Source organism: Mytilus edulis, chromosome 1, assembly GCF_963676685.1.
Source record: "Mytilus edulis chromosome 1, xbMytEdul2.2, whole genome shotgun sequence".
Lineage (NCBI taxonomy): Eukaryota > Metazoa > Mollusca > Bivalvia > Mytilida > Mytilidae > Mytilus > Mytilus edulis.
The window spans coordinates 29,964,220-29,986,217 of NC_092344.1; the positions used below are offsets into that span (position 1 = coordinate 29,964,220).

The following is a 21,998-nucleotide window of genomic DNA, read 5'->3' on the forward strand; positions in this document are numbered from 1 at the left end:
TAGGGTCACCGTACGTTTCCCCTCCCCTAAAATACAAAATAGGAAAATTCCATGTAGATTCCTTCAGAAAATGCACTGTTTTAGAGTTACCTCCCCTTAAAATGCCTATTTAAAAACATTTAAAAACAACCAAAAAAATTCTATACTTATTATAAACTTGTTCTTTTCAATGAAAATTCACACTAAATATCTACATTCCTGCATCAAATTTTGCTAACTTGATAGAAAATCTGGACCTCAGGTTCTCTGTCTTTTACAATCCAAGATGGCGAAAGACACCCATACCATCTTAAAGGCTATATTGAATTTCAATATTAAAGGAGTTGACTGGTGATATCTGCCATTTGTCTTCTCAGAGTTTATCTTATTTGTGGATCTTGCTTTTTTGCAAGATGTATATTTTTATAAGAGATTTATGGGGCATGCAGATCTTCTTAACAAAACAGTTGATGCACAGAAGCATTAAAATGTGTAAACATTCAACACTGTTATCGTCCTGTAAAATTGTTAACAAGAGTGCATACACTGAAATGTCTAGCCTTCTTTACTAATCATTGATATTATGTTGATAGTCCTAAACAAAAAGCTTTATCACAACTCTGTCACATAAACTAAACATAAACCAAGAAAACTAAATATTGACCTTTGAAAAAAGAAAATGAGGTCAAGGTCAGATGAACCATGCCAGGCAGGCATGTACAGCTAACAATTCTTCCATACACCAAATATAGTTGAGCTATTGCCTTATAGTATTAGAAAAAAAGACCAAAACTCAAAAACTTAACTTTGACCACTAAACCATGAAAATGAGGTCAAGGTCAGATGACACCTGCCAGCTAGACATGTACACTTTACAATCATTCCATACACCAAAGATAGTTGACCTGTTGCATACAGTATAAGAAAAACAGACCAAAACACAAAACCCCAACTATAACCACTGAACCATGAAAATGAGAACAAGGTCAGATGACACCTGTCAGTTGGACATGTACACCTTACAGTGCTTCCATTCACTGAATATACTAGACCTATTGCTTAAAGAATCACAGATATGGACTTGACCACCAAAACTTAACCTTGTTCACTGATCCATGAAATGAGGTCTAGGTCAAGTGACAACTGTCTGACGGGCATTATGACCTTGCAAGGTACGCACATACCAAATATAGTTATCCTATTACTTATAGTAAGAGAGAATTTAACATTACAAAAAATCTTATCTTTTTTTTCAAGTGGTCACTGAACCATGAAAATGAGGTCAAGGACATTGGACATGTGACTGACGGAAACTTCATAACATGAGGCATCCATATACCAAGTATGAAGCATCCAGGTCTTCCGCCTTCTAAAATATAAAGCTTTTAAGAAGTGAGCTAACACCCCTGCCGCCGCCCGATCACTAACCCTATGTCCAGCTTTCTGCGACAAAAGTTGAAGGCTCGACAAAAACTACCAAAAAAATTGACCTAACACAGTAGAAGACCAGTTTAATTCAAACACAACTCCAAATTAAATTTGTAGGTTATAATATATGTCGTACAGGTTGACTGACCTACTTCTTTTATTCCCTGGGTATGATAACAAGTAAAATTTTACTCTAAAAAGTCAAGGGAAAATACTTCTTTCTTTCTTTCTTTTTTCTTTCAATGACTTAAGATATATGGTTATTAAAGCTATCAGATTTATTGTGACACTATATTTTGTCAACAAAGGTAAAATGTGTCCCCTACCAAGATTTTCACCTTAGTTTTGACATATACCTTACAATAGAAGTTTGATAGTATCAGAATTGATCTACTTTTCACTAAGCAAACACAATGACACTCTTACATTTAATCTTGACATAAAAAATATGTTACGTCACCTTTAGATCAAACTTTACAATTTGAAAATGTAATCATATTTTATGAACAATACTTGACACCACATTTACAATATTTAAGAAATAACATGATCAAATCACAATAATTTTGTTACCTTTTTGTACTTTAGAAACTGGGAACAGATTTTTCTTTTCAAATGCTTTATAAGCCTTACTCACTGACAAAAGATCTAAGTGTAACATTAAGTAAAAAAAATATATGTTTCCTTTGACCTTGTTGTAATTAATTCTTCACTCTTACAACCTTTTCACAATTCACTAAAAAGATGAGAACAAGAAAAAAAAGCCAAAACACCACAAATATTTACTTTATCTGTACTTTAATTTAAAAGTTCAACAGTAATTCAACCTTTGTGAACTGAAGAAAAATCCTGAATCATCAATGCTGAGGGACTTATATTTTCACCTCTTCACAAAAGAATTTTCAATCAAAAGTATGATATTTTATGAAAGGGGCTCTGGTTTTTATCAGTATTGAGAAAATTTGAAATGAAATTAAATTTACTGAAATATTAGCTGAACAAATAAACACACATTTGTAAAGCAATGCATTTCCTTGATTTGAGAAGCAGGAAGTACAAATACTGCATTTAGTAAGTGGGAGTTACAAAGTTTGAAAAACACCAATTTTATGAGACAGCTTTAAAAGTTTGTTTCATTTAACAAATATGTATATTTGATAGGTAACTTTTGTAAAACACAAAATCAATTCCTTATCGATAATTTGCAGAAGTTCAGCTTCAAATCTTTTGAATTGGAATTTCTGATATAGCAGTTGAAAAGACTAAGCATGAAAATAAGGAGATGTTATGCATAAAATAATGAGACAAATTTAACCTATATGTACTATTTCACAAAAGAATCTTCAATCAAATGGTTGTAAGTTATCATAATACATTCCCATTCGTCTGGGAAGTAAAGATGTTTAATAAAAAGAGTGGGAGGTTACAAATTTTGAAAATCAGCAATTTTCTTAGACCACTTTAAATGTTTGTTTCCTGAAACATAGATGTATATTTGATCTCAAAATCACTTCCTTATTAGCAATTTACAGAAGTTCACCTTCAAATCTTTTGAATCTTTTTTTCACATTGCAGTTTTTGTTGAAGAATATATAGCTTGTACATGTACATAAAACAATGAGACAGTAATTTAACCTATACATACTAAAGAAAATTTTGAATCATCAAAGCTCCAGGACTATTTCACAAAAAAAAATCTTCAATCAGTTTAAATGTAATAATCATCATTTTTTTACGAGTACTACAAAATTTAAAAAGTAATTCAATGGACTTTCAAGTTGTTGTTTTTTATAAATTAGTTAGACTGGTTGACTCCAGGTCATTTGGCCTTAAAGACGTCATTGAACAACTGGGTTTTACAGTGACGTAAAAACATGAGTATTGTGACAAAGGGAATGGTTTTGAACGTGTGTAAATTTTGAAAGTCGTTTATTTTATTGAAATATTAGCAAAACAACAAGCTAAATATTTCCTTGATTTGAGAACCAGGAAGTAAATCCTTGTATAGTGCAACAGAACACAAATGGGAGGTAACAACACTTAGAAACAGCATGTTTAAGTCACAGCTTATTGCTTGATTTGTTTAACAATTATATAAGTTTTGTAAAACAGAAAATCGATTCTTCCCAGAAAATTACAGAAGTTTAAGGCTTCAATTCTTTGGAATTTTATTGAAAATTCTTATAGCAGTTTTTGTTGACGAAATTTTCTAAAAAGGGAGATGTTAAGCATTATTTAAGACAATGAGAGTCGGAGTCAGTTATTTTACCTAAAGGAGTAGGCCCAGTATTAGACCCCTTTTTGGCCCCAAAATATAGCAGTTTTACAAAATTGTTAAAATGTAAACTTTTAGTTATTTATTGGAAAGTAGAATGCTTCTGCTACATAAATATGGGCTGTTTTTGACAATACAATGCACATGTATATAGGGTACTTGAGCACCATAAAGTCATGCTAAATTACAGAAATCTTCACAATTTTAGCATTTTAGTTAAATTTTAGACGGTTTCCATCTTTAAGTGCATACAAAAAAAAATACACTTTGATGTAACAGCTTTCATTTGTTTTATATAAAAATAGTTGATAAGTACTTTTGTAAAAGAAAGAAGTTAGGCTTCAAACCTTTTGAATTTCAATTCTTTTATATAGCAGTTTTTGTTGAAGAATATACAAAATGTAGGGACTTACAAGAGCTGGTGTCAATCACCTGTATCTTCAACAATGGCAACTTTTTAGTCAAAATCATCATTATTAAAGTATTATTAGAGTTAACTATAACAATTGTAGTCATGTTGATATTTCATATAGTTCTTATCATGCTGACAAATTTTCCATTTTGAAGTTGCTACCTAATAGCATTTTAAAGAAATTAGTAAAAACTTTAAAAATAGATAAAAATTGTCATTAAAGGGCAATAACTCTAATAAGAAGTCAACTAAAGATTTCAGCTATGTTAAATTTATTTGAAGATCCTGTCATCCTGATCATGTTTGTCTTTTACTGATTCTATCTATCAATTATGCAAAAAGAAAAAGAAGAAAATAGTCATTACAGGGCAATAACTTAAATAAGGAGTCGTCTGATAATCTTGGTCATAATGACTTATTTGTAGATGTTGCCTTGCTGATCATTTTGGCAATTAAAAGTTCTGTCTATCTATTATAATTTTCAGGACCAGTGTCCAGGGATGGAACCCACAACCACATGCACTTCAGGAGACCATGCTAACAATAAAAAACAACAATGGCAATGGATATATTTCTATTCTTAACAGATTCCTTTGGATTTTTGTTTTCTACATACCTGTACACCTTTTGCCAACTTTACCAGTACCCCATATGAAATCATTACCTGAAAGAAAAGAAAAAATCCATTGATGGCATCTCTTTGTATAAAGCATATGAATATCATACAGTATGTAGTTTTTTCCAAAAAAATCAGGTTAAGTTTAGTAACATGATGATGTTTCAAAAGGACCAGATATTTATACCAGTTTCAAGTTGATCAAATTCATCAAAAACTACCTTGACCAAAAACTTTAACCTGAAGAGGGACAGAAGGACAAATGAACGAACAAACCGACGCACAGACCAGAAAACATAATGAACCTCTACTATCGTAGGTGGGGCATAATAATTATTCTGAAATAAATCTCCTCAAAATACAATTCAATAGAATCAGGTGCATATAATACAGATGAACGCAAATGCCCTGAATTATTAACTTAAGGCATTTAAGAGCAGTAGGAGTTGATTTAAAGTATCAATTCAAGTCGCGCCTCAACATCTAAATCTTGTAAGCCAAACATGTTCCAACTTCTAAAATTAAACAGATTGGTATTAAAAATCGTATGCAGTGAATCCTCTTGTGATGTTATAATGCTAACCACAAAGTCGTTTACAGTGAGAGCATTTAAAATGTTTCCCTACTGACCTTATTTAGAAAGCAACAATATTGACTGAGATCCAATAGACTGTGTAGGAAGCTACTAGGTTAATAATGTTATATTTAGTAATCAAATTTAATCATGTGACAATATATAGAAAGATTTTTCTTTTTAAGACATATAAAATATTTATTACTTCAAAAATGGTGTCATTCTTTTATTCAATTTAGACAGAACTGTCACAAAAATTAATTTTACTTGGAATTCATTTGAAAAATTATTGTCGTAAGACACAAATTTTTCTATTTTTTTTACACATTTACCTGTATAAAACTAGAATACTATTACGATAAAATTATGTAGTCATAGGAAAATAAATGATATTGTCAAAAGCTTTTCCATAAGAAATAAATAATATCTTATCTAAGATTGCAGATTCATAATAAAGTGGCCACTTGATAGTTTGAATAATGTTCCTCTTTATTTTCTGAATTAAAACCAGACAAACAAATCTGTAGCCATGTAACTTTGTTCCCCCTCCCCATGATCACTAAATTTTGGTGCCAGCACTTAAAAAAAATAATTTATCAGCAAAATGACTATCAACATGAACATTACTATCATTATTTGGTAACAAGCTTTAAGAGAGAGAAATTGTATAAAGATTTGGTTGCCTTTATAAGAATATAGTTATCAAAGGTACCAGGATTATAATTTAGTACGCCAGAAAGTTAGAACTTCAATAAAAACAAACCAGTTCTTTTTTTTCTTATTTCTGTCAGCAACTGTACAAGTTGGCACAATCATTATAATAATATCTGATGATTTCTTATCTGACTTTGGCACAATATTTTTTGCTTTTTTTCTATTTTCATTTGTTTTAATTGGGTTTTAACTTTTGGAATATCTTTCTTGGCCCTACGAACCATGTGCAGAATCATGTAATTCCTAAACCTGTTGACAGAACACATCACTGGTAATCTGACAAATGTTAAATATTTACTTATGATATCCTTGGAAGATTGCAACAAAACTTTTTGTCCTTGGACTATAAAGTCAATATCAAATCACCAGTCTACAAGAATGAATACAAGGGTCATATACTGTCTTCATATAATATTACATCTATAGAAATCATAGAGATAAATTAGAACCATAATATTATTGTCAAGATTTACAGCACATGAATTCTGGCATGTGCAGCATGAAAATACATGATGGACTATATAACTGGCGTCACAAAGGAACAAAACATATTCACCAACATATAAAAGTGTAAAAGGTATACTATTCTCAAATAGTTGTCAAGATCCTCAGCCAAACAGCATAATGATCAACATTTGTTCACATTTAACCTTTTTCTCTTAAAGAAACCTTGCTAACACAAAAGATTCTCTTCACATCAAAATTTATACAAAGTAACAGAAAATTAGGGTCTTATAGTATGAATACAAGGAATGTGTTTATTTTCACATGTTTAATAACCAATGTTATGTATTGAAGCTTCCAAAATACTCAACCGTATGCAATTCTTTTGATAACTATGAATTATAAAAGAAATTACATCTTTTGTTGATGCAATAATATCAATAGATAAGGAAGATGTGGTATGAGTGCCAATGAGACAACCCTCCATCCAAGTAACAATTTATAAAAGTAAACCTTTATAGGTCAATGTACGGCCTTCGACACAAAGCTTTGGTTCACACCGAACAGCAAGGGCCCCAAAAATTACTAGTGTAAAATTATTCAAACTGGAAAAACCAAAGGTGTAATTTATCAAGCTCAGTAGTGAATAAAAATGTCCCATCTACTAGGGCCTAAACAAGGCTCCAAGAACATAGAATCCACACAAAAGATCACAACCAGTGTGCATCTGAAATGTCTCACCTGAGTTACTGATCACAAGTCTTAGAATAAAGTTACACAACAAATATTATACAAAATAAACATTTCCAATGATCAATGTAAATGAAGTCCCGGTCATATCAATCTTGTCAGACAGACATGAAGGCCTTACAATCATTCAATATACCAAACAGTGTTAACTTATTGGTCATAGTATCTGACTGAACCAAGAAGACTGAGCTTTGTTAGCCATGTGTGCTTAATGCTTCATTTATAGGTTTCAGAATTGGTGTTGTGTCCATTTCCCTAAACATGTATAAATTATTGTTTAGGGGAAAGCTAAACCCGCCTCCAGAATTTTTTGCTGTGTTGAAGACCCATTGGTTGCCTTGGGTTGTCTTCTACTTTTGTTTGGGTTGTTGCTTCTTTGACACATTCCCTGTTTCCATTCTCTATTCCAAAAGACCTTCAACCTTGGAAGTTATCTAGGTTCATCATTAGTCAAGATAAACATTTGTTAATGCTATGCTCGGCCTCACAAAGGCCATTGTAGCCTGTATGGTGAAGACAATGTGTGTTAAGCATGTAATGACATTGTAACACCCTACAGGATTAATAGTACAACAATACCTCCTTCCTAAAAGCTTGTTTACAATGCTGTATCAAGATAATAGAAGTCAAATCTAACATAAAACCTAACAGAATTATCCTGCAGCTTTCTCTTCATCTTCTTGTTCAAATTTATAAAAAAAAATACATCACACATTTTCAACAATATAAATAGAATGAAGTTGCAAAATTCAATATATTTTTTTTTTAAAGAAATGGAACAAAAAGTGGGTTTTTTTCTTCTGTTTTCTACATTTCCAATTAGGTAAAGGATATTCAATGTTTTCCACGCAATTAAGAGGTTTTATTTTTACAACTTTCAAAATTCACATTATACTGAAGTACAAAAAAGAAAATATGGTATGCATTTATAACAGATACAAGACCATCTCGGCCAAGGTTAATCCACTAGAAGTACTGATCAGCAAGTCACTCAGTTTTGCAGAAAGTTCGTATTCAACACAAAAAAGGTTGAGTAATCAAGGTCACTGAAGAGCTGAATGATGTGAATGGTACTGCAATCAGTTTTCTAATCAGAAACATACATAATTTGTAAGTTTCCTTGTAGACATCATTGTAATCTATTGTCATAAATTACCATAACAGCTTAAGTTATCCTTAATAGCCTGAATTTTTTGCACAAATAATGATATATCAGTAGGTAGACTCCAATTGCAGGGCAAAGAGAACTATTTGTTTACAAGTTCAATGCCACAGGAAAAGTGCAAGTGACTGTTATACACAGGAAAACACTGTGTCATCAGATCAAATGGCTGGGTTTATTCAAAACTTTATTCTAAGTTGTCACTTGAGTATTGCAACCTGACCCAATATATCAGTAAATACTATCATAATGTGTTTGCCTACTTTTTTAGTTTCAAATAAAACAGTTCTTGCTGTTTATTATGCAGCTTTAATTCGTCAATCATCTAAAGTAATACCTCAAAGGTTTTTATTTTGTAATGTACTTCTTTTTGATGATGTTTAAAAAAAGTGACAGTTAAAAGTTAATATGGTGATAATTCATATAATTAGAAATATCTGTGACATCTTACAGCAATTACATATATTTATCACCTCTTGGAAATATCTAACATTGCATTCTGAGGTACATCAGAGAATGTCACAGCCTACAGAGACTGAGATACTTCAGAGAATGAAGACTGTGATTCGTCAGAGAAAGTGTCAGCCTTCAGAGACTTAAATACGTCAGAGAATGAAGACTGAGATTTGTCAGAGAAAGTGTCAGCCTTCTGAGACTTAGATACGTCAGAGAAAGTGTCAGCCTTCTGAGACTTAGATATGTCAGAGAGAGAGAGAAAGTGTCAGCCTTCTGAGACTTAGATATATCAGAGAGAGAGAGAAAGTGTCAGCCTTCTGAGACTTAGATATGTCAAATGTCAGAGAAGGGTCTAAAAACAGCACATATATACAGCAGATAATTACACAATTGGTTTTCAAGTGTATAAAGGTAACTAGTGTTAATGCGTCTTTGTCTGACATTTATCTATTAGTCGTTATATTAAATTGTGATAAATATAATTATTAGTTGATAGTGACTTTTTATTATAATTTGACCAAGCCTGGTTGCATAGTTCTGTAACCTACAAAATGAACAATCTTTGACCTTTAGAGGGTTAGTGTCTTCTGTCGATCTATCTCTTCAAAGTACAAATACTACATTTATTTTCCCTGAATACCAAACCACTAACCTGACAAAAGTACAGACAATCTCGTCTGTTATTTTTACAAAAATTAGTATACATGTACAAGATTACACCCAATGTTAATACAAGAAAATGTTACCCAATCAATTAGCAATGTGTCCAATGAGGTAAAATGGAGGAGGAAAGAGCTGAATACTCTACAGTTTAAAACTAACCATAGTACACACACAGGTTCATGTTTATGTAGTGTTAACCACAATATTTGGACTTACTTAATTACGTGTTTCTCAGCCATTAAAACGTCTGCTTAATAAGGTTTACCTTGTATTACATCAAAGTTTGACCACAATTTGTGAAATTCTTCATAATCTGGTTAACCACAAAAAATAAACTTGAAACTTTCTATCAATCAACTACTGCAATTATGAAAAATGGTTCAAAAACTTTCTAAAGCTATAAAAATATAAATACGCAGAAAAGTCAATGTCTAATTAAACTTGCTAATTTGAAAGGTTCAGGGTCAGAACTAGACCTTAAAAGGTCTGCTATATAACACCTTGAATGGCTAACTGGTGAGAAAAAATAAATGAAAAGTAAAATCACAAAAATACTGAACGCCGAGGAAAATTCAAAAAGGAAAGTCCCCAATCAAATGGCAAAATCATAAGTTCAAACAAATCAAACAAATGGATAATAACTGTCATATTCCTGACTGGTACAGGCATTTAAGTGAAACTTAAATTGCCTTGATATTGAAATTTCTCTCCAGACAGTCACCGAGGACATTTGTATTTATCAGACTAATGATACAATGTGCACATTGAACTCTTAAAAAAAAATGTTTATACATGTATAACTAAACACAAGATTATTTTTTTTTCAACATCTTAATCGTAAAACTTGTGTACGGTAATTACTTATAGATATTGTACCTCAGTGTGAAGTTTTAGTATTGGTTTATCTCATTGTCAAAGGCATATGGAGATCTATAATTGCTAATATTCACTTATTTGTAGTTTGAACTCTGGTGGATGGCTGTCTCATTTGCAAACATACTAGATATCATTCGTTAAGTCCAAAAACCAAATGTGACAACTCACCCCTGTCAAATATATCTAGTAGTAGGTCAGAAAATTGCGGTATAAAATTTGTTGGATGGAGAGAAGGACTTACAAATGGTTGCGTTAACACTTTCACTCTGAGAATGGGGTATAATATCAAATTGATCTAGACTTCTTATATAACCTTTTCTCCATACTTATTTCATAACTTCAATGAAGCACATGCTTTTTATTTCGCTTTTGCTTAGTCATATATAGTTTGAGATAGCATGGAAGTACTACATGACTTTCATGGACAGAGTATTTTTAATTGTGGTCAGGCTAATCCTCTTAATCTTTTAAATAATCCTCAGAAGATTTTTTCTTTCCAAAATCTGGAACATAACTTTTTTCTATTCTCTTTACTCTGCCAAAAAAAAAAGTCATGTCAGTACCAGGATTATAAATATAAGAAGATGTGGTATGATTGCCAATGAGACAACTTATAATCCATCAAAGACAAAGGATTAGAACTACATCACCTTTAATGGCCTTCAACAATATCAAAATCCTCACTTTTTTCATCCAAAAAAAAATCATTTAGGGAGAAATTAAAGAAAGAAATACATTTTGTAACAGAAAATACAAAAAAAAAATATTTCTAAATTCTCTATTGCAAACTGAGCATAAAAGTTTGGTAAGTTTCTATATGTCCTTATTCCAAGACACAACTTTCATATTTAATTTAAACATAATGTCAATCAATACTATTAAACAAACATAAGTATCAATAGGAATTAATCATGTGCAAAAACTGGCACAAAAATTAATCCTTTAGTGATTTGTCCAGCCAACAAGATGATCTCATTATCTACCATGATTTGGACTAATCACGCAGTGCTGATGGCAAAAAAAGAAAATATTTTTTCAACCTATTATGAGTATTTAATGCTCAGTACATAGTAATTTATTTTCTATTCAAATATGAGGCCCTACAATGATAACATAAGTCTTTTTATTCAGTCTAAAGTTTCCCCCAGATTAAAATGACCACCACTTTGACCACCGCATTGGTATTATACAGGCCTAATATAATGACATTGTGGTTTTAATCATTTCATACTTCAACTTTATAAATATAATTTGTTTTTTTTAAAGTAACTATGATATCTAAATGAAGCTTATTGAATGATGTTGTATGACCAAAGAGGGCTATATACTGAAGTCAAATGGCTTTGAAGATGTAATTGTCTATACATGTATTTCCAATTAATGTACTGTGGATTCATTTATTTTCGTGGGTATCAATTTGCATGAATTGCTGAAAACTTGCATATTTGTGGATATTTTATTTTGTGGTTTTGCCAATCTCTGTATACAAAGCCTATTGAAATTATGTAATTCGTTAAAGATTTGAATTTGTGGTTCACCTGTTACCATGAAACCCAAGAAAATTGGTATCCAACGAATAATAATGAATCCACATTATTACAAAACAATGTCCCCAATTGTGTGTTTGAAGCAAGGTAGACATTAATAATTGATACCAAAGAAAGAACGTAGGAAGCCATCATGATCTAACTCACTTCTGCCCTTTATTAGTTATTCATATCAACAGCCTATATCCAAGAAATGATTCACGTAAATACATGACTGGGTCCACATCTTACAAAAATCAATTAATAACAATGGTCCCCAGATTCAAGTTACTTTGGTTCAACGGGCTCAAATTTTTACATTATTACCACTTTTCAGTACAGGATTTTTTTAATATGAACTCTCTCATCATATATCTATTGATCAGAAAAATTCCCCAGTTTTTTTCCTGAATACTCCTCATTGGATACAATATAAAATTAAAGAGTCTATGGAAGATATATTATCTATAAAACTTCTTCAATCAATGCCACTGTCTGACATTTGATAAAAAATATCATTTCCTGGTTCGTAGAACTGGCGTGGTGCAATGGAACCCCAAAGAATCTCTGTTAAAGTTCCTATAATAATGGATTCTACAAACTTTCTAAGAAAAGAAAAGGTCTCCTCCGCAAGACCTCCATTTAAACCCCTTTACCTGTTTATTTTGCCTTTAGCGTCAACCAAGGGTTGAAATGAAAGTCTGTCCAAGGTATCATTACTTTCAATATGCCCACTGAGTTCAAGTTCAATTATAATGAATAAAATATTAGTATGAAAAATTAATAAAATAATATCAATATCAACCTAGTAAAACTCCCAATGTCAGGGATTGTGCACAACATACCGTAATAAAGATATATAATTTGAAGCAATAGGACAAAGTCATTAATTTTTTCTTAATTAAACATAGACAAATGCGTCATAAAGTTACTTGCTATATAACATACAACTCCAAGGGCGTAATGACTGCAGCAAATTTTAAAATGTGTATGACTGCTACAATACTTATAAGTCCACTGTGACATTGAAAAGGATAAAATTCAATGATTTTATTTTCCAAGTTCAGTTACGCGAGTCTTTGTCAATAATCTGCCAAAAAGGGTCACCTCCAAAAAAACATTGGATATTGTAAGCACCTGCTACTCTACAATAAAATCTATGCAAATTACTGAAACAAGACAAAAACACAAATATAGTATTTCAAAGCGTTACTTGGAACCATTTTTCAACTATTACTTTACCATGGATAAGCTTGGTACATTTAGGAAATCCAATGCATACATTTTTACCAACTGATCATATTTTGGCATTGACAGCGAAAAATTCCCCCATGATATAACTTTGAAAGATATATATAAAATCAATGCTGAGATAGAATTCAGGAATCAGTAAATTTTAACAAAATCTTGATAAAACATCAGCACTTAAACCTAAAAGGACTAATGAGTTAAAATTGTAAAATGTTTTCACTGTCCCTTCATTGTTGCTTAACAGAAAATTCCACACTAAAGAAAGTCTGAGATATGTTTACTTGATATTGTATCTGCTCAAGGAATATAATCCCTCTGCCAGATACTGAAAGATTCAAGTTCTGGAGTGATGTTTTTTTAAGGCTACAATATTGGCCTGAAAGTGACTGATCCCCCTAAGAAAAAACAACGAACAAACAAAACACAAAACACAATACCAAAAACACAAAAACCAAATCCAAAAACACAAAAGCAGTTTAAAATATTAAATATACAACTGAAATGATATTAATATTAAAAGCTGTTATCAGATTTTTGCTTACCATGTGAAAACGTTAATTCCACAATCAATAATTAATCTTAGTGCAAATAACACTTTTAAACTGTCGGAAATTAAAAAGACATGCATATTGAACTTAAGAAGTCCAAATTCTAGAACACTGATCGAAGCTAAGAACTTTATGTACTAAATGCTCTGGAATAAAGTGTCAAGGCAGAATAATTAGAAAAACAACCAGAAATTATATTTTTGTATTTAAAGACAAAGAAACCAGTATTAAATTACAGTACCCTAAATTATCATTATGTATCAGCAAAACACAATTCATAAATTGTTATTGCAGATTCACTATTTTCATTGGTACCAATGTAATTTTTGTGGTTTTACTGAAGAGAAGAAAATGTATTGGGATTTCTGCATATGCGCCAAAAGAAATGTGTATCTTAATCAAACTCTTAAAATTGTGGTTATACTGTATGAAAAGAAAATTGTGGTTGTACTGTATGAAAAGAAAATTGTGGTTGTACTGTATGAGAAGATCCCCCCCCCCCCCTTTTTATTTAATTAAGTAACTGATGGACTCTGCAATACAGATTTTATTAAAACTGCTGCAAACTACATAAAACTTTTTCCTATCAATTAAATAATAGAGTTTTCTTTTTTAATTTGTCCTATTTTGAGCATTGATATTTTTTGTACTGTTAGTAAAGTAAAATAAGAATAAAAAGACAAAATTGGGTAGATATGAATATTTAGACAGCAACCCAAAGACACTAAATAAAACAACAGATATCTGGGATTCCCAACATATATATATTTGTTTAATATATATGTTTCCTCTGATAACTATATATAATACTGCATTTGACCTGATTTTAATCTACCCATATATGAGCCACAGATATTTTTAGTCAAAGTTCAGGGTAAGTAAACAATTCAATCTAAATTTAGGTAAAACACATCTATTTTAAATTTGACAAGACACATATAGATATAGGGTAATCTATGTATAAGACTAGAGTGTGTATGCACCTATAGTTGTTAATGTCTGTGTCATTTTGGTCTTTTGTGGATAGTTGTCTCATTGGCAATCATACCACATCTTCTTTTTTATATGATTACTTCAAATAAGCTTGTATCAATAATACAATTCATTCCCCAAGCAGAGAACACGTCCCTACTTATATGCTTGACAAAACTTATACAATATACCTCAGAAAAAGATGTCAAGTGTTAATACTTTCCAGCTCTACTTAGAATAGCCATGACACGTAACAAGGTTGTTACCCAGAGGACCCTCATAACTAACAGATAACATATTGGCACAGCAAACAAATCAGGTCTACATACATTACATAAAAAATGTAGTAGATTTTTACAAAAGGGGCATAACTCCTGGAAGCAACAAGTGTAAGTGATAACAAGTGAATTATTTGCTCTAAATAAATGAAGATGGCATACATTTTTGATGAACTCCAAATAGAAAAACCTGTTGAGTAGACTTTGACCTATAATGGTTTACTTTTACAAATTGTGACTTGGATGGAGATTTGTCTCACTGGCACTCATACCACATCTTCTTCACGTTTCTTTACATGTTTTCCCTATGTAAAATCATTTGAACAAAGACACTGCTACACCAATAATGCATGATATTATACAGGCACCTAAAGTGTCCAATGATGATAGACCACCTTCCTCATTTCATTTTAACATTATGGAGTGAATACATGGAGCCAAATAAGACCTTTAAACTGCACATATTTCTTTACCCAATAACTTTCAATTTCTAACATCTTACAGAGTACTTAATTTCCCAGCCTCTTGCTCCCCTTAAAAGAAACTAAAAGTTTAAGATAAAAAAGACAATTTTTAAAATTACAAATTACTCACTGTTCGAACATTATCACAGAATCTAAGCAATCACTGTTGGTAGGTTTCTCCAGTTGATCAATTGATGGACTAAATATTAAACAGACAAGCAAAATCAGGCTGCTTTTCTCTGATCAGCTGTTTCTTAGGGTTCAAAGACTATTTCATATAACAATAGTAACCCCTGAGTTTCAATCTTAGAATGTAATTATGAATCCTTGATTTTTTTTCTTCAAATTAATTGATAAAGTGATCAAAATACCTGTAGAAAATCTTTTTATGTCATTACTGTCCAATATCTGGCACAACAGAAGGTCAGAAACTGTTGACAGATAACAGGTACATTGGTACTGGTTTTATAACCAGTTTCCAAATTGTGCATGCAATTGAATTACAGTGAGTGGTACAAGAAGTGGAAGCTACAGTGAATAACCCTTTCAAATAAAAATTAGACAAAAGGTTTTACAATACCACCCGTAGCATAGTCATCATGAACATGATAATATAAAAACCTGATTTTCAATTTTACAACTTCAGAACAAATTTAGTATATAGAATTTGGCATTCTTGTTTAATGAAACACACCATTAATTTTCAAACCTTTTTCTTTACCTTTAGGTCTACTTTTATAGTATTCATTAAAAAGACCTTAACAATACAGAATTAAATATAGACTATATTTTATATTTAGACTGCAAATGTCCAATATTGGGTTCTAAAATCAGCTGATTTGCATGGTCAAGGTCAACCATTGGAATTTTCTACAATAAAATCATGAGATACAAGAATGGTATTATACCATTATTATCCAGTATTTCATTTTAGCTCAAGTGTGCTTCTTGACTTCTAAGACAATAGAAATCCTCTTGCTAGACTACTTGAATGAGTGTTTGTCCATTAATAATTTGCATAGCATTCCACTAAGACTTAAGACAATATTAGCATTTCACATTCAGTGTTATCTTACCTTGTCATATTTCTTATTGAACTCAAGTGAGATGCTGTATCAGCTGATTCTCACGTGAGGGAAACTAGCATGTAGATCAGCAAATTCTTACTTTTACTTTCAGCAGTATTTCTTTGGTATAAATTTATCAATTTTTATGTCTATAAAAGGGACATTACTCCAGAACAGTAAAATAGATGCAAACCTGAATCTCCAACCTGATATGGGTTTTGTGGTAACAAGCATTAATTTGTGCATAACTTTTATTATATTTGGTTGAGGCAAACTTAAGTAAGAGAACAGTAACAAAAATTTCAGCGGTAAAAATGACAACACCCAATTTTGAACTTGATCTGTGTTTTGTGGTGATAAGCATTGTGTATGAATTTTATAACATTTGGTTGAGTCAAACTAAAGTTACAGAAAGGAAACCAATTTTGGGGACATAATGGATGGACGGGATGGGGTAACATTTTGTCTGTGTCATGCAGTTTTAAGCATTGTGTAAGAGTTTCATAAAATTTGGGTGGAGAAAACTAAAGTTATAACTACTAGTGCAGAAAGACATTTTATAAAGGGTCATAACTCTGGAACATTAAGTGACTGGTATCACTAATTCGACCTGTCTGCAAGTTTTGGTTTTAAGCATTGCGTATGAGTTTCTTAAAATTTGGATGAGGCAATTTCTAAGTTAGATTTTAGAAATGATAATGTGAATGCCCATGTTGCCCACAGAGGGGGTATAAAAACAGGGACTTTTTTATTAACACACATAATATGTTTGGTGGATTGATATAATGATTTCAGATGTCCACACTTTTGAATGTTTATTTAATACTCACAAAATGAACAGGTAACTGGTCTGACAAAATAACAATCTACTAGACGATGAGGAAGGGGCACAACTGGTGGTGGTGGTACTGGCTCTGTAAAAATAAAACAATTCATGTTAAGTTACTGAGGAAATAACAATCTACTAGACGATGAGGAAGGGGCCACAACTAGTGGAGGTGGTACTGGCTCTGTAAAAATAAAACAATGAATGTTAAGTTACTGAGGAAATAACAATCTACTAGACGATGAGGAAGGGCCACAACTGGTGGTGGTGGTACTGGCTCTGTAAAAATAAAACAATTCATGTTAAGTTACTGAGGAAATAACAATCTACTAGACGATGAGGAAGGGGCCACAACTAGTGGAGGTGGTACTGGCTCTGTAAAAATAAAACAATGAATGTTAAGTTACTGAGGAAATAACAATCTACTAGACGATGAGGAAAGGGCCACAACTGGTGGTGGTGGTACTGGCTCTGTAAAAATAAAACAATTCATGTTAAGTTACTGAGGAAATAACAATCTACTAGACGATGAGGAAGGGGCCACAACTGGTGGAGGTGGTACTGGCTCTGTAAAATAAAACAATTCATGTTAAGTTACTGAGGAAATAACAATCTACTAGACGATGAGGAAGGGGCACAACTAGTGGTGGTGGTACTGGCTCTGTAAAAATAAAACAATGCATGTTAAGTTACTGAGGAAATAACAATCTACTAGACGATGAGGAAGGGGCACAACTGGTGGAGGTGGTACTGGCTCTGTAAAAATAAAACAATGCATGTTAAGTTACTGAGGAAATAACAATCTACTAGACGATGAGGAAGGGGCACAACTGGTGGTGGTGGTACTGGCTCTGTAAAAATAAAACAATTCATGTTAAGTTACTGAGGAAATAACAATCTACTAGACGATGAGGAAGGGGCACAACTGGTGGAGGTGGTACTGGCTCTGTAAAAATAAAACAATTCATGTTAAGTTACTGAGGAAATAACAATCTACTAGACGATGAGGAAAGGGCCACAACTGGTGGAGGTGGTACTGGCTCTGTAAAAATAAAACAATGAATGTTAAGTTACTGAGGAAATAACAATCTACTAGACGATGAGGAAAGGGCCACAACTGGTGGAGGTGGTACTGGCTCTGTAAAAATAAAACAATGAATGTTAAGTTACTGAGGAAATAACAATCTACTAGACAATGAGGAAGGGGCACAACTGGTGGAGGTGGTACTGGCTCTGTAAAAATAAAACAATGAATGTTAAGTTACTGAGGAAATAACAATCTACTAGACAATGAGGAAGGGGCACAACTGGTGGAGGTGGTACTGGCTCTGTAAAAATAAAACAATGAATGTTAAGTTACTGAGGAAATAACAATCTACTAGACGATGAGGAAGGGGCACAACTGGTGGTGGTGGTACTGGCTCTGTAAAAATAAAACAATTCATGTTAAGTTACTGAGGAAATAACAATCTACTAGACGATGAGGAAGGGGAACAACTGGTGGTGGTGGTACTGGCTCTGTAAAAATAAAACAATGCATGTTAAGTTACTGAGGAAATAACAATCTACTAGACGATGAGGAAGGGGAACAACTGGTGGTGGTGGTACTGGCTCTGTAAAAATAAAACAATGCATGTTAAGTTACAGAGGAAATAACAATCTACTAGACGATGAGGAAGGGGCACAACTGGTGGTGGTGGTACTGGCTCTGTAAAAATAAAACAATGCATGTTAAGTTACTGAGGAAATAACAATCTACTAGACGATGAGGAAAGGGCCACAACTGGTGGAGGTGGTACTGGCTCTGTAAAAATAAAACAATTCATGTTAAGTTACAGAGGAAATAACAATCTACTAGACGATGAGGAAGGGCCACAACTGGTGGTGGTGGTACTGGCTCTGTAAAAATAAAACAATTCATGTTAAGTTACAGAGGAAATAACAATCTACTAGACTATGAGGAAGGGGAACAACTGGTGGTGGTGGTACTGGCTCTGTAAAAATAAAACAATTCATGTTAAGTTACAGAGGAAATAACAATCTACTAGACGATGAGGAAGGGGAACAACTGGTGGTGGTGGTACTGGCTCTGTAAAAATAAAACAATTCATGTTAAGTTACTGAGGAAATAACAATCTACTAGACAATGAGGAAGGGGAACAACTGGTGGAGGTGGTACTGGCTCTGTAAAAATAAAACAATTCATGTTAAGTTACAGAGGAAATAACAATCTACTAGACGATGAGGAAGGGGAACAACTGGTGGAGGTGGTACTGGCTCTGTAAAAATAAAACAATGCATGTTAAGTTACTGAGGAAATAACAATCTACTAGACGATGAGGAAGGGGAACAACTGGTGGTGGTGGTACTGGCTCTGTAAAAATAAAACAATGCATGTTAAGTTACAGAGGAAATAACAATCTACTAGACGATGAGGAAGGGGAACAACTGGTGGTGGTGGTACTGGCTCTGTAAAAATAAAACAATTCATGTTAAGTTACTGAGGAAATAACAATCTACTAGACGATGAGGAAGGGGCCACAACTGGTGGTGGTGGTACTGGCTCTGTAAAAATAAAACAATTCATGTTAAGTTACTGAGGAAATAACAATCTACTAGACGATGAGGAAGGGGCACAACTGGTGGTGGTGGTACTGGCTCTGTAAAAATAAAACAATTCATGTTAAGTTACAGAGGAAATAACAATCTACTAGACGATGAGGAAGGGGAACAACTGGTGGTGGTGGTACTGGCTCTGTAAAAATAAAACAATGCATGTTAAGTTACTGAGGAAATAACAATCTACTAGACGATGAGGAAGGGGAACAACTGGTGGTGGTGGTACTGGCTCTGTAAAAATAAAACAATGCATGTTAAGTTACTGAGGAAATAACAATCTACTAGACGATGAGGAAGGGGCACAACTGGTGGTGGTGGTACTGGCTCTGTAAAAATAAAACAATTCATGTTAAGTTACTGAGGAAATAACAATCTACTAGACGATGAGGAAAGGGCCACAACTGGTGGTGGTGGTACTGGCTCTGTAAAAATAAAACAATGAATGTTAAGTTACTGAGGAAATAACAATCTACTAGACGATGAGGAAGGGGCACAACTGGTGGTGGTGGTACTGGCTCTGTAAAAATAAAACAATTCATGTTAAGTTACTGAGGAAATAACAATCTACTAGACGATGAGGAAGGGGAACAACTGGTGGAGGTGGTACTGGCTCTGTAAAAATAAAACAATTCATGTTAAGTTACTGAGGAAATAACAATCTACTAGACGATGAGGAAGGGGAACAACTGGTGGTGGTGGTACTGGCTCTGTAAAAATAAAACAATTCATGTTAAGTTACTGAGGAAATAACAATCTACTAGACGATGAGGAAGGGGAACAACTGGTGGTGGTGGTACTGGCTCTGTAAAAATAAAACAATTCATGTTAAGTTACTGAGGAAATAACAATCTACAAGACGATGAGGAAGGGGCACAACTGGTGGTGGTGGTACTGGCTCTGTAAAAATAAAACAATGAATGTTAAGTTACTGAGGAAATAACAATCTACTAGACGATGAGGAAGGGGCACAACTGGTGGTGGTGGTACTGGCTCTGTAAAAATAAAACAATTCATGTTAAGTTACTGAGGAAATAACAATCTACTAGACGATGAGGAAGGGGCACAACTGGTGGAGGTGGTATTGGCTCTGTAAAAATAAAACAATTCATGTTAAGTTACTGAGGAAATAACAATCTACTAGACGATGAGGAAGGGGCACAACTGGTGGAGGTGGTATTGGCTCTGTAAAAATAAAACAATTCATGTTAAGTTACTGAGGAAATAACAATCTACTAGACGATGAGGAAGGGGCCACAACTGGTGGTGGTGGTACTGGCTCTGTAAAAATAAAACAATTCATGTTAAGTTACTGAGGAAATAACAATCTACTAGACGATGAGGAAGGGGCCACAACTGGTGGAGGTGGTATTGGCTCTGTAAAAATAAAACAATTCATGTTAAGTTACTGAGGAAATAACAATCTACTAGACGATGAGGAAGGGGCCACAACTGGTGGAGGTGGTATTGGCTCTGTAAAAATAAAACAATTCATGTTAAGTTACTGAGGAAATAACAATCTACTAGACGATGAGGAAGGGTCCACAACTGGTGGTGGTGGTACTGGCTCTGTAAAAATAAAACAATTCATGTTAAGTTACTGAGGAAATAACAATCTACCAGACAATGAGGAAGGGGCACAACTGGTGGTGGTGGTACTGGCTCTGTAAAAATAAAACAATTCATGTTAAGTTACTGAGGAAATAACAATCTACTAGACGATGAGGAAGGGGCCACAACTGGTGGAGGTGGTATTGGCTCTGTAAAAATAAAACAATACATGTTAAGTTACTGAGGAAATAACAATCTACTAGACGATGAGGAAGGGGAACAACTGGTGGTGGTGGTACTGGCTCTGTAAAAATAAAACAATGCATGTTAAGTTACTGACAAAATAACAATCTACTAGACGATGAGGAAGGGGCACAACTAGTGGAGGTGGTACTGGCTCTGTAAAAATAAAACAATTCATGTTAAGTTACTGAGGAAATAACAATCTACTAGACAATGAGGAAGGGGCACAACTGGTGGTGGTGTTACTGGCTCTGTAAAAATAAAACAATTCATGTTAAGTTTCTGACAAAATAACAATCTACTAGAC

General features: G+C 33.2%; 1 protein-coding gene across 6 annotated transcripts in view; it reads right to left on the bottom strand.

Moving 5' to 3' along the window:
* Positions 1–21,998, bottom strand: part of LOC139511393 (phosphatidylinositol 3-kinase regulatory subunit alpha-like) — a 139,845-nt gene that overhangs the window by 44,959 nt on the left and 72,888 nt on the right. For all 6 annotated transcript variants that reach the window (XM_071298137.1, XM_071298104.1, XM_071298129.1 and 3 more), the window contains exons 3-4: positions 17,286–17,369; positions 4,711–4,758 (exon numbers count right to left, since the gene is read on the bottom strand). In XM_071298137.1, coding sequence (XP_071154238.1) covers positions 4,711–4,758; positions 17,286–17,369 — 132 coding nt within the window. The remainder of the gene's footprint in view (positions 1–4,710; positions 4,759–17,285; positions 17,370–21,998) is intronic.